Genomic DNA, 13,733 nt, shown 5'->3' with positions numbered 1-13,733 from the left:
CCTAAAATGCGGCAACCCGACCAACAGAAATGTAAAGGGGGACCTCGCTCGCACCTAATGGTTAGGCTTTGACGTCACACACTATAGCCAATCAATCCGCTAGAACCGAAAATGCGTGTGGAATGATCCGATCGGACGGATTACATGCCGAATTCTTGCCAGGTGACTTCTTGCGAGGCACGCGGAGTACCTGTCACTCGAAACGTGACTGTCGCGTGCCTCTATGACGTACGCAATGTACACCTCTGTTGGCCGGGTTGTCGGATTTCAGGTGGACTTTTAATTGATAATAACGGAGAAATTAAGCCGAAATCACAATTTTTTTACTCTTCACATTCGTCTTATATAGTTATGGAGAACCACCCCTTAAATTTTCTCCCACCTGTAGTCGAACACCCTGTATAATTTTTTTCATACTAAATCCCTCTGTAGGTTCAACAGTTCACTAGTCAAGTACTCGCAAATCCATTGGTATTTAATGTTTGCGGACTCGTCGACATCGACCGTACGTTTCTCTCAAGTGTACGTTGACTTTGCCGTATAACAATCCAATAAATAGTATTCAGAATTTCTTCAAACTCAATTAGCAATTTTACAGTTGGTGGGTTCGATCTTTGCCTATCTGATCGTTATCGTTCAATTAGCCGGAACGCAAGTGCAAAAGAGGCAAAATATAGCTGCCAATGCGACGGATGTGAATGTCACAGGAAACTATACTTGAAACTTCAACTTCTTCGTATCTACATAATAACGCTCGTTTATAAAAATTACAAGATGGAATTTATTTAATAGTTGTGCTGCTTTTATTATAACGTAAGCGCGAATAAATAAATTTATTCAAGGGTATTTTACGAAATTAGTTGTATAACGTTATTGGATAGTAAAACACAAAATATGGTATGGTTAAATGACCAGTGGTGGACGGTTTAGTGTTAAGTACACCCCCGACGATTAGACGAAGTACATTTAATTGTTAAATCAATTGTCAAGTGCATGAATGTATGTAAAATTGGTCAGAATAAAAATTCATCCAATAAAAAACAAATAAAGTTTGAATAATCTCCGTGTCAAAGGAAAGGAGGAAGTAGAAACGGTCAGCAATACACTACTTCCATATACTTACATATAATACTACTGTGTCGACTACTTCTGTGAACTGTAAATTGATGAATAATCACTTCAGATGATTTATGGAGCAAGTTTTCCTTATGTTCCCGTGTATCTTAATCGACATAATTGTCAGAATAAATGATTCAACAAGTAGTCTTGCTCAACCATACATGAGACATCCTCGAAATTGCACATTTTTCAACTATTAACAGACCAATCACTATAACCAGATCAAGTCTCTCTATAATCACTTCCGAAAATTTCAATATTTCTGGGTACAAATCAATTTATGATCATGTTATTTACACGATCGCAATGTACCTGACTACTATAAGCTACTTCTACTTGGAATATGCTTGAAATTCGTTATCGGTATCGATATCGAATTAAATAAAGTGGTTTGACTGACAGTGTTTCTCCTAATTAAAACAAGTAGAAGGTGCTAGCAAGAGGCGGACACAAGAACTAAGTAATCTAGGGATCTTACACTCAATTCTCTTTATCCCCATTAGTGCTTAGTAACTCGCAACGGCAAGAAGTCAACACAAGGACACTGAAAGTCACAATTTTTCATCGCGAGTTTCATTACTTAGCGAACTATTAATTTTGCGAATTGCGACAGGGCGATTGCTACAGTCACGGCGACGGAGCCGTCGTGGAAAAATACAGTCCAGCGTCGAGCACCGCTAACTTCGTTTCGCTTTGAAAATTGAGAGCGTTAAAAATGTTCGGACCGAAAACGTTCAGCGAGACCATCAGACCAATTCTGTTATTGAATATTCTACTGGGTACTGGTTCCCTTGCTACCTCCGAAAAACAAAAAGTGAGGATGTGCGTGGAGAGCGTGTACATGGTCAGTGCCTGGATATTCTGCAACTTGATAATCTCTGTGCAATATATCTACAAGGATGCCGCTGTAGCGACAATGTTGGATGAGTATTTTACGATCGCCTTCGTGTGGGATTTAGCAAACAATGTGGTCGCGACGGTGCTGATATTCGTTACGAAATTTAAAATGAAGGTATGTGGCATTTGACACACTTGTTACATACCTAAATAGGTTCCCATGAAATTTTGCAAATCTCGTGCACGTATAGTTAGAGCAGTTAGTAGAGCAGAAGCGCTATACATATAAAGTAAATTAAACTCATTAAACATGTACATAAACGTCTTTACACACTAGTAATGTGTTGGACAATATAATAACTTGTGTATCATACGCATTTGTCACATTTGTTATAATATTTCGCTGCAGTGTAGACCAATAAAATATTTTCACTAATAACTATCGCATCGTTATGTATTATTACATTACATCAAGTACAATGTATTCAAGAGATCTATGCACACACTTTTGTGTATATACATATATATTGAAAGCACTTTCAGATCAATTAAATGTACATAAATATATAATGAAGCTAGACATTAACAATGTTAGTGTAGTGATTAAAGAGTTTTTCTATATCTTATAAGATAAGAGACTGTTTTCACTCCCACTGTGAGCAGATAACACAGGATTTGATCGAAGCTATAGACAAAGTCGATCAGGAAATGCAGGCAATCGGATTGCCAAGTCAGTATCCAATAGAATTCAAGATTCAAATGTGTCATCTCAGTTTGTGGTTTGTGAATGTCACGGTGAACTTGCTGGTCACATTGATTTTTAGAATGGAACCAAACGCACCGATCTTGAAGAAAATAACGGTCACTCTTGGCAAAAACATAATGCACATTATGCTCATAACCGTCCAACTATCTTTCACAGTCTGGGTCGGGTAAGTGTATAGTGATTGGATGGTACGACAATTGGAATAATGTCAACGCGTACTTTCGATATAAAGGCATATTGGTATGAAGTTCCGTCAATTGAACCAATTGTTGGAGGAGATGATCGAAACGTTTGAACATTCGGTCCCTAAACGATTTCTTGAGATCAATGACCGCCAGATACAGAATAGAAGACCTCCGAACATTCATGCGGTAGAAGGAAGCGTGGAAACTATCACAAAAGCAAAGTATTCATCTTCCAAAAATTCATATTCACTTTTGAGAAGTCTCTTCTTACCTATAAATTATTTCAGATAATGCATCATTCTATTCAAATGCAAATTTAATTTTCAGAACCGATGTTTTGTTTCAGAAACAGGCTAAATGCTCATTTTTACTGTTACCCTTATTACTACTATTTGAATAGAATTAATAATCACTATTAAGCATTCATGTACTTGGCACAATGAAATTTATCGTTAAGAGTGAAATGTTAAATACTTAAATGTGCTGTTGCATGTAGGAACTGCCACCTGGACTTGATCAAAATCGCAAGGCGAATAAATAAGTTTTACGGAATGCAGCTTCTTCTGACAACATTAATCTGGCTCTTAACAATCGTTACATTATTATATATATTGAACTTTTGCATATGGCAAACTCGATTCAAGGTGCACTTATTTTATGAAATCGGTCCCGTGATACTCTGGCTAATGCTCACCATATTGAGAATAATTTACCTGCATAGCATGTGTATGCAGACAAGCAACGAGGTGAGCTTATTCATTTTCTCGTTTAAAGTCAAGAATTAAGAATGCGTATTGATCATATTTTTTTATTTCATGCAGGCTGGTAAAACAGGATTCCTTCTATGTCGACTGTACAGCTCATCGACCAGCGTACAATTTCGCTCCGAGGTAAACAATCGCAGTGGTTTCTTCACGCAATCGGTATAGAATTTTTTCATATCGAATCCCATTCTAGGTTCAACATTTCACTACTCAAGTACTCACAGATCCATTGGTATTTAATGTTTGCGGACTTGTCGACATCGACCGTACCTTTCTTTCAAGTGTACGTTGACTTTGCCATATAACAATCTAAGAAATTGTATTCAGAATATCTTGAAACTTAATTAGTGATTTTACAGTTGGTGGGATCGATCTTTACCTATCTGATCGTGATCATTCAATTAGCGGGGCCGTAAGTGCAACAGAGGCATAATTTAGTCGCGAATGCGACTGATGTGTCTGTAACAGTAAATTATACTTGAAACCTCAACTTATTCGTATCTACATAATCTTATTTTTTACACTAAATCTACCGAGACGAAATGTGACGAATTTTCGATACCTTATAAAAAATGATAGGATCGAATTTATTTAATTCTTGTGCTGTATGTATTATAACGCAAGCTCGAATAAATAAATTTATTCGATGATTTTTTGTAAAAGCAACTTTATAATTTCAGTGAATTGTTAAACACGAAATGTGGTAGAAGGTTTAGTGTTAAATACACCCATGACGATTAAACGAATTACATTTCATTGTTAAATCATTTCTCAACTGCTTGAATATATGTGCGACTTGTCAGAATAACAATCGTTGCTATATAAAACATATGAAGTTTACGATACACACTCAAAATACACTGAATCCAAACAAACGACGAAGTAGAATTGATCTGTAATAAGTCAGGCACATTTAATTGGATATTGTTTCTATGACACTGTCATTTGAAATGTGTCAACGACTATTGCCAGTTGTAGATAACTGAATTCTGCCTTAATTCGTGTGAATCAAGTTGGAATGAGTTATTGTATGTAATTGCCAGATAAATAATTCAACAAGTAGTCTTACTCAACCATATATGAGAAATCAGCCGAAATTGCACATTTCTCGACTAAAATCAGATCGATCACTACAATCAAATCAAATCTGTCTACAATCACTTCGAACGCACAGTGCATTCGCTCGAGATCAATAGTTCGGATTGAAACTATCACCATTCGAACGCTCGGCGTTAACCAACTTATTCCCTGGAACAAATAATTCTCTACCCAAGTAATTCCTCTCCTATCGCTTACCAAACTCCCATCGTATAGACCTGCGAATCAACTCGTACCCGGAGATCACCGAAGAAGAAAGGATCAAAAGAACCCTAATTCCCATACCGAGGGCGAATCGAACAGTCACGAAACATCGGGAAACTGGATTAAGGACGAAAGCTGTTCGGGCATCAAGAGGGAGGATGCCGAGCGTCGAAACAATGCGATCTCTGGGCGAACAAAGACTCATTTTCTTGGTGATTATTCTCCAGGCATCTCTGTCTCTCTGTCTCTCTCTTTCTCTCACTCACTCATCTGGTCGGCTCCGTCCGGCCAAGAGAGGATTCCAAGACAGCCGAACGAGATAAAGAACGGATGGAAAAAAGGAAAGCGGAACGAAGGTAGGAAAGGCAGAAAAGTTCATCTTCGAGGCAGTTTCCCGGTCGGAAGTTCCGCGTGAATAGGAGTCGTTGCTTACACGAGGCTCTCTTCGAGTTAATTGATCGGGATTCCATGAAAAGCTGCGGAGGTCAGTTCGGCTGCAAGGCGGAACGGGAGAGGAAGAATTAACGAACGCGATAAATAATATCGAACAATACCGGTCGACCCACTTTTCGAGCAGAATACCAACTCTCTCTCTCTCTCTCTCTCTCTCTCTCTCTCTCTCTCTCTCTCTCTCTCTCTCTCTCTCTCTCTTCCCTCTCTCTCTCTCCCCCCTCTCCAGGCTGAGGAATACACAGTACTGGACAGGCGTCTTAGTATGGACGCTACACGCGGCCGACGAATAGAATGTTATGTCCCTAAACGACCCAGTTTTCGCAATCCTGAAAGGGTTTTATTGTCCGAAGAATGCTGCCTGGTAAGCAACGAAATATAAGGTTCAAATTGACTTGCTGCCACCGGGCTAGATTCCCGATGGAAAAATATTGAGGCAGTTGAAAGCATTCACCCTTGGACTGCGGGTATTTACGTGAGTGGACGTGTTCGGAATTATGGGTAACAGATCAGGCACGCATGTTGTTAACCGTTTGCACTCGAAACTATTTTAACTTCAAAACGAAACATTTCTTTCGACCTAGAACATTTCCCTTCTATATATTTTTTTCATGTTATATGATACATACAAAAACGGTGGAATTTATAATGTAAAAAATATTTTGAATAATGATATAGGAATTTTTAGTGGCGTCTTATAATCGCCATTCGAATGCTAAGGGTTACAGTTCATTGGATGTTTTTTTTTTTATTGTAAATATGAATATGTTCTAATTTCGAGGATGATTTCTTTGATCTTGTTTAGGTGTTTAGGATTATGGTTGTGAGCGTGAGAGTACCACGAGGAAGTTCTGACTTATGAAGCTCGCGTTGCTTTAAACCGCGCCATTTTCCGATTCAAAACGTTATTCCGAATTCGCGCTGTGCGTATCAGCCGGAAACGAAACAGCAAGTAGTCCAGCTCAACGATATATGAAACATCGCGCCGAACAGCCGTTTCTAAAACCACAATCGGATAAATTCTATTGTTTTTGGGGAGCACAACGTGATACAATATTAAACATCAGATTAAGATAAAAAATAGAAATCCTGAGCTGTCCGTTCAAAGTCTTGATTTCTCCTTTTATCCGCAGAATCCCTCACGAAGTTTAACACAAGAATCCGAAGAAGTGTAGCTAAAAATAGTTAAAAATTTGCTGGATTTTCCGGGAGAAGAGAAGGGCGGATCACAGACTTTTTGATCTACTTGTTCGCGAAGGAAAGGAATACCGGTTTCTCGAACAAATTCTCCATTCGAGCAGCAGCATTGTCAGATATTTAGGGACACTGGAAAGATCCGTCAAGTCGCGGAACGTTTTCCCACTTTTCTTAGAACCGTGCAATTATTAATGCAGGCGATAACAGTGCCCAGAGACGGGCTGTGTCAGAAAGAAAGAAATACAAAAAGGAAGAGAGAGAGAGGAGGGAGAGAGAGATGGAGGGAGAGACAGAGAGACAGAGAGAGAAAGCGCAACTGCGATGGAAGAAGAAAAATGATATATTTATGAGATACCGGGGCTCGTTTCCGTTTCATGCAAACGCGAGGCAAGACGAGGATACTGTTTTTGAGAAAGCCACCAACGACGTTCGAGCTGTAATAACTGTCATGGTGAAAAGTGGAACGCTTAGGGACCCGTGACGACCGTAACGTTTTATTTGTCCGACGTGGAACGTCTATATTAAGGTGCCCGTCCACACCAGTGAACGGTGAAACCCTATTATCTATCGCAATTTATCCAATATTATTAGGTCGGTCGCTAATTCACTATTTATCGGCGAATTCGTCAGCCGGAAAACTGCCTAATCCGACTAAGCTTTTAAGAAACTGTACGGAAAAGTTCGAGCGAAAAATGCGGGGAACACAGCAGTGGGAAACTGTGGGAAAAGATTTTAAATAGGCTACAGATACAGGGTGTTCGACTACAGGTGGGAGAAAATTTAAGGGGTGTTTCTCCATGGCAATATGAGACGAAAATGAAGAGTAAAAAAATTGCGATTTCGGCTTCATTTTTTAGTTGTCATCAATTAAAAGTCCGCCTAAAATGCGGCAACCCGACCAACAGAGCCGTACGTTGCTTACGTCATAAAGCGCCCAATGTTGGTCGGGTTGCCACATTTTAGGCGGATTTCTAATTGATAATAACTAAAAAATGAGGCCGAAATCGCAATTTTTTATTCTTCACTTTCGTTTTATATTGTCTTGGAGAACCACCCCCTAAATTTTCTTCCACCTGTCGTCGAACACCCTATATAAACTGAATTTCATCGAACATCAATGAAGTACCGCAACGCTGAACGTTTAATCGATTGAAGGGAATATATTTTTCCCCCACTGTGTTTCCTCAAGACGAGCAGCTGCATACAGAGAAATGCACCGTGCAGTAGACTATGGACTTCGGTGTGGATCATCTCCAGCAGGAAATATCTCGCTTTGAGCAGGCGATCCGCCATCGGGGATGCTTTTATCCGTGAAATCCGTCGATTACTCGGTCCATAAATACGCGACGGTGATGTTTTCCCATTTTAATTTCTCTTGTGCGGGGACGGGCGCCGGTGGCTGACGGGAAAAAGAAAGGGATGTGAAAGCCGGTGGGAGAGGGGAGAGGGGATAGGGGTAGGGGGTGAAAAAGTGCAGCGACGGCGGATAAAGTGCTCCTCGGTGTCGGAATTATCGAGTGAAGGTCATCGAATCGATAATCCGGCGAGGCTTTATTCTCGCGTCGAAGCCTTCGAAATCCCGCGTTAACCGGGCTCCAACGTTAATTCCTCGATAAACACTCCTCGGTATTTAGGACGACTATTAATATCGTTTCCGCGGGCTGCCTCGGGACTAAACGTGGCATTGATAGATTGGCCGCGATCCTTATCGTCGAAAGAAAAACGGCAAAACCCGCGAAACGGCTTCCTCCCGCGGCACTGCACACCTACTACATGCGACCTACTATTTATGCATTTACACACCTCGTAATTTTGTATTCTGCCCGCCCGGTTTATCTCCCGCCTTTGCTTTGTCCATCGTGCGACGAAGCCTGGACGATGATAACGCGAAACCACTCGAGAAACACTCGGGGAAAAACGGGAATACAGTAATGTGAAAATTGCAGGTGTATGCACGATTTCCGGGACCGAAATGTTATTTGTATCGTATACGAACACTGTTCTTTACTCTCGCACAGATAGCGTCGAAGCTGGAAAAGGATAGCGAGGAAATAAGACATCGGTAGCAGCGTATAAATCCAGCGATGACTCTTTTATTATTAACTACTGTTTTACGAAACTTTTGACAACAAGTTCGTGACATTTTTCTGATTGAAACGACTCCAAATACGACGCAATTCGTATTACATTTACTCGTTCAATTCATCGTAGAAGTAGAACCTCGATTATCCGAACTAACCAGAGAAACACGAATATTTCGATAATACAGCAGTTACCTGGTCGCAGTCTTGTATTAAATCTTGACAGATTTGTACGACAAATCGCTTCAGATCTAACTGTTTATCAATTAGTTAATGAATAGTTCAGTTACCAGTTCGGATAATCGAGATTCTAGTCCTGTTGTGAATTATACAAGTCAATGTGATCCGAGATATATCGTGTTTGGATTCTTTTTAAACAGAAAAATGTACACATATGTTGGTACAGGTTTCGTATAGAAATGATAAAAAGTGTTCGTTGTGAATATCGTATGAAAGCGTAAGATGACACGCGAGTCTCCAAAAATTTCCAAGATATCGTTAACTGCCCTTTCCAAATTCAAATATATAAATTAAATTCGCAATCCGGAATGAGGAACAACGTTCCTCGTTCAAAAATCGTTGATTTTCCTAAGAAAGCAGCCAATGGTCACCAAAGAACCGCAAAACCGTTCTTTACGAGCCACAAAAATCCCTTTCCCGCTGTGTAAATAATTCTAAACAGCGAACCAGAGACAAGGGTAGAGAAAGGGGCTCGTCAAACAGGAAACTCCGGGAGTAACGTCCTAAATTTTCGAAACGAGCGCGGAACGACTTTCTGGCAGGGGTAAAAAAGGACCGTAAAATTTATACAGCCGCCATAAGCATGGGGCGGCCATGAAAAAAAGAGCGACATAGGTTTGGGGGAGGGAGCTGTACCACGATGGCTGTGCCAGCCTCCAGCGTAAATCAAACCGACGATAAAACGGGGCGAGGGGGAGGGGAAGGGGAAAAATAACGCGTAAGTTGCTTCCGTTTTAATTATCTTCGGAATTAATCGGACCGCGGCGCATGGCACGGCCTGGAGAGAGGGCACATACACACGCACGCGTACATATGCACACACGTGCGCGAGCGTATCTCTTGGAATACGTGGTGCCGCCTCTAATTACAAAACGGAAGCTGCATTCTGTCGGTAAGATCGTGCTTCCTGTAGCCGCAGTACCCTCGTTAGCCGTTTGCCACGTGATATTGTTCACCATGCTGGATTTTACGCACACACCTAACCCCATACGGGGTGGTCCCAATTACTCGACCGAGCTTTGCGAGCAATAATTATGGAAATATATTATTTCGGTTTCTCGGGTAAAAATTCATTAATCCACGGACGAAGGACGCTTCTGACTGCTCGTGGTAATCATATAACTAGGTCCTTTCAAATTCTTACGTATCATTTTTCTTTTACACATTTTTGAACCCACTACTTTGAGGTCAAAGTTGATACCTCTAAGTGGATTTAATATATAAGGTGTATAGATTAATTCGTAGCCGTCACAATCAATTATTTAAGCTGCATTTTAAGCTGAAGATTTAGAAGAAGATCTAGATTTCGAAGTCACAAAGGGAATTATAATTTGCTATTATTAATTCTTATTTCACATGTCAGAGTAAATTTAATTTTCCTCGTTCAATTATCAGTTCACTGTCAGTTTGCATCTGGAGGATGATTACAAGTTCCGTACATTTTTTAATTCATTTGCGTGAAATGTATTCAATTTTTGGGAAATATTTTAATGATGGAGCAGATTGGAGATATTGAAAACCAAAATATTTCCTCATCCAATATTAAATTATTGAAATAATCTGTTTCCATTCATATGGAATTTCGTTTTTCAACTTACTGTTTTTTCCCCATTACGTACGTATAGCTCTCATTGTTCAGTGAACGAAAAATTCGATACCTGGAGATAACGTGGGTGATGTTTTAATTAATTCACTTTATTATTCATTGTTATCCATTCCAGATTATTCACATTTTAATTCTTTGCTAGTTGGTTGGTCTGATTAAATAATTAGCATATCGAATTTTTATAATCAGTGATTAGTCGAAAAATAGAAGTTTTATGTTTAATTTACTCTCTGAAAACAGGACGAGTAAATCCTATGATATCAATTTTCCTTGGAATGATACACATTCATATTATGATTAATACACCGCTTTTGTATCCTCAGTCGTCATACAAGGACAACACGAATATTAAAGAAATTGAATGAAATTAGTTAATTTAATGAGACAAATTGTTTAAAGCAGTTTGTTGAACCCACCAAGGCTCTTTTATCGCCTCCTCCCAAAATGGGGACGTTATTTGTTGGACCATTATTCTTCGACAATCCGTCTTGTACAATGGTTTGCATTTTCCATGAAAGTCCTGAATTTTCTCCTCAGACTGTGTACCGATCGAGCCCAGAATCTGCAGACTCCGCATGAAAAGAATTCAGATAACAATGACAAAGTACCTATGCATCATTCCGAATCTTTTCCCAGAGACTGTGTACCGCAACGTTCCGATACACTACTGTAGAACGGCTGACTTATCACTGACCTCGACTACTTACAACTACTGCACTTCCGAGCAATGACGTCGGCTTTGTTTACCTGTAACAGAAGGAAAATTCATCATGATATTACTGTTGGCGATAACATTAACAAATCTACACAATAACTCTTTAAATTGTTACATTAGTTGTATAAAAAAGTTAGAAAATATATGATAACCTGCTAAGGATTTCTTGTATGAACCATAAGTATGCCTCTGAATTTATCAATATAATACGATTAGCATATTTCGCTACAAATGAACATATTCCCTTGATAAATACATTAAAAGAAGAACAAATGTGAAAATACAACGTCTGTCCTGTCTAAACGTTTGTTTAAAGGAATCTAAAAAAAAAACAGAAATATATTTAAAGAATACAAAGCAGAGACTGATATTGAAACCAATCTCACATTTATTTTATAATTTTTATTGAGGTGTACAGTGACGAAATTTTTAGCGAAGAAAAATTAAAAAACAAATAAAAAACGATTCGCGATATGCATCATGCATTGTGTACTTTTCATCGGTTCGTGTGTGAACACCCAGTAGACGCATCCTTCTCGCAGGATGTCAGGTAATGAACGGTTGTGTACTCGTATAGCTGGCTGTGCTCGAAGTTACAGCCTCACCGTTACGAGCACGTTATCACGAAAGTTCCGACGTAACACGCATCCTACATCTGCATCCTGGTTGTCGCGTATCAATGCGACCGGGGATACAACAAACGCAACGGTCTCGGACGGAAATCGTCTGCGCGGATGAAAACGGTAATTTCGCCGGGTCGTTTCGGGTTTTATCCTTCGGAAAAACAGCAGGGCCACACGGCGAAACAGTTTATTAACGGACCATTAAACGGCGCTGCGCCGATATCCATCGGCTCGATGCGTGTCGATTTGATTCGATGCGCCGCTGTTCAGCGATGTATACCGTTTCCTTGATCCGTATTCGATAACTTTTCATTTGTCCGTCCAGCAAGATGAGTATGCTCTCGTCATTTATGTGGCGTTTCATTAAAAGGCAGTATACATCAAATTATAATTGCCTTCGACGCAAAACAAATCGGTTTGAATCGTCGTCGTTCCATTTTATTGAGGAACATCAATGCGTTAATGTTAAGTGCGCTTTTAGTGTCTTAATTGTTGCTGGTCGATTGAATCTTGTGTATGATTCAATATTTGTTTGAAAGCATTTATCAAAACAGTCCGAGGATAAATGAGATAAAATATTTTAAGGAAATTTGATATCTAAATTTCATTATGTCAAATTTATCCATTTTTTAGAATAATATTTGCTTAGAATAATAATATTTGAAACTGTGAAGTTAATAATAATTATTATTATTATTATCTGCGTATTGCTTTGAACCACATAAGAAGGCTAAGAATAATAAATTGTTATTAAAAGGGCCTTCTAAAAGACAGTGATCAATAGGTAAGACTTTAGTCATTTTTTATAGGATTATTATTTAAAAGAAAGTTATTAGATGCTTGTTTGACATAGCAAAGTTGTTATGGAGCTTGAAAATGGGTTTCCAATAACTAAGCTATTAAATTATGAATAACGGTGACACTAACTTTTAGATAGTGAGATCGATGCCAATGCACTTCAACTTTTTTCTTCGATTTAATTTTTCTCTAGGATCATTTTTTATAATCACTTTTTTTATACAAAATATTTTACTTCGCTATTTGAGGGTTAAAGATAAGACACTTTCCACAAAGAATTTTATTTATTAGCATATGAGAATGTATCATTTCTATTGTATGTTAACAAAATTTTGTTATATCTTTTATCATACTGTGTATTTACAGATTAACTCAATTATTTAGTTTGACACTTTTTGATAGTTATAGATTGGAATGACTTTATAAAATGAGAAATGTATGGAATTTCGAAAATAATTACCAGTATCTTCTTTAAACGAATCTCAAAGTTGCAGGTTGAAACTGCTGATATATTGTCAAATGAATACGAATAAATATAATTGAAAATAGAATTGATTCATGGTTCATATGCGATAGTTACGTTTCGTTAAATATCGTTCGATTTTCAACAAAACATTTCGTGCGGGTCGGCGCGACTAATTAGTGCTGTTCTCGAACGGGAAACTATGACACCAATGAATAACCTCCCGATGGCTGCGGTTTAGAATTATTTTGGAATGATATATCGTCCGATTGGTAATTAACTGGACGTCCGACGTGATTGCGTTTCCATTTCTAGGTCGAAACCTCGTTTCTCGCGGTTTTGTCCGGTTGGTATAGCGGGAGAACAAGGAAATTTAACGATAGTCAAGCAAATTCGATTACATTCGTTTCCTCCGTGGAACCACTGTTTTCTTCGAAAATTCGCCGAGGCTGCTGCCTCGAATTCGCTTTCGCGTAATCGAAAAATAGAACGCCAGCGTGGCAAATAAAGCTCCAAATATACAGAAGACAATATTTTCATAGCTCCGAGGGTACGCTGAAATGTCAAATCGAAAAACCATGGCGAAA

The 13,733-nt window shown here is 38.9% G+C and overlaps 2 protein-coding genes across 7 annotated transcripts in view; one reads left to right on the top strand and one right to left on the bottom strand.

The window, feature by feature from the left end:
* Nucleotides 1–13,733, bottom strand: part of Rho-5 (rhomboid-5) — a 365,864-nt gene that overhangs the window by 222,539 nt on the left and 129,592 nt on the right. The window lies entirely within an intron of this gene.
* Nucleotides 2,436–4,412, top strand: LOC143355738 (uncharacterized). Its single transcript, XM_076790871.1, has 8 exons — nucleotides 2,436–2,546; nucleotides 2,620–2,888; nucleotides 2,955–3,128; nucleotides 3,404–3,653; nucleotides 3,729–3,797; nucleotides 3,865–3,937; nucleotides 4,020–4,083; nucleotides 4,352–4,412. The coding sequence occupies exons 1-8, from the start codon at nucleotides 2,436–2,438 to the stop codon at nucleotides 4,410–4,412; spliced, it is 1,071 nt and encodes a 356-aa protein (XP_076646986.1).

Source organism: Halictus rubicundus, chromosome 1, assembly GCF_050948215.1.
Source record: "Halictus rubicundus isolate RS-2024b chromosome 1, iyHalRubi1_principal, whole genome shotgun sequence".
NCBI lineage: Eukaryota > Metazoa > Arthropoda > Insecta > Hymenoptera > Halictidae > Halictus > Halictus rubicundus.
Note: the sequence above shows the minus strand (reverse complement) of the source record. Positions and strands in the feature narration are given on the sequence as shown.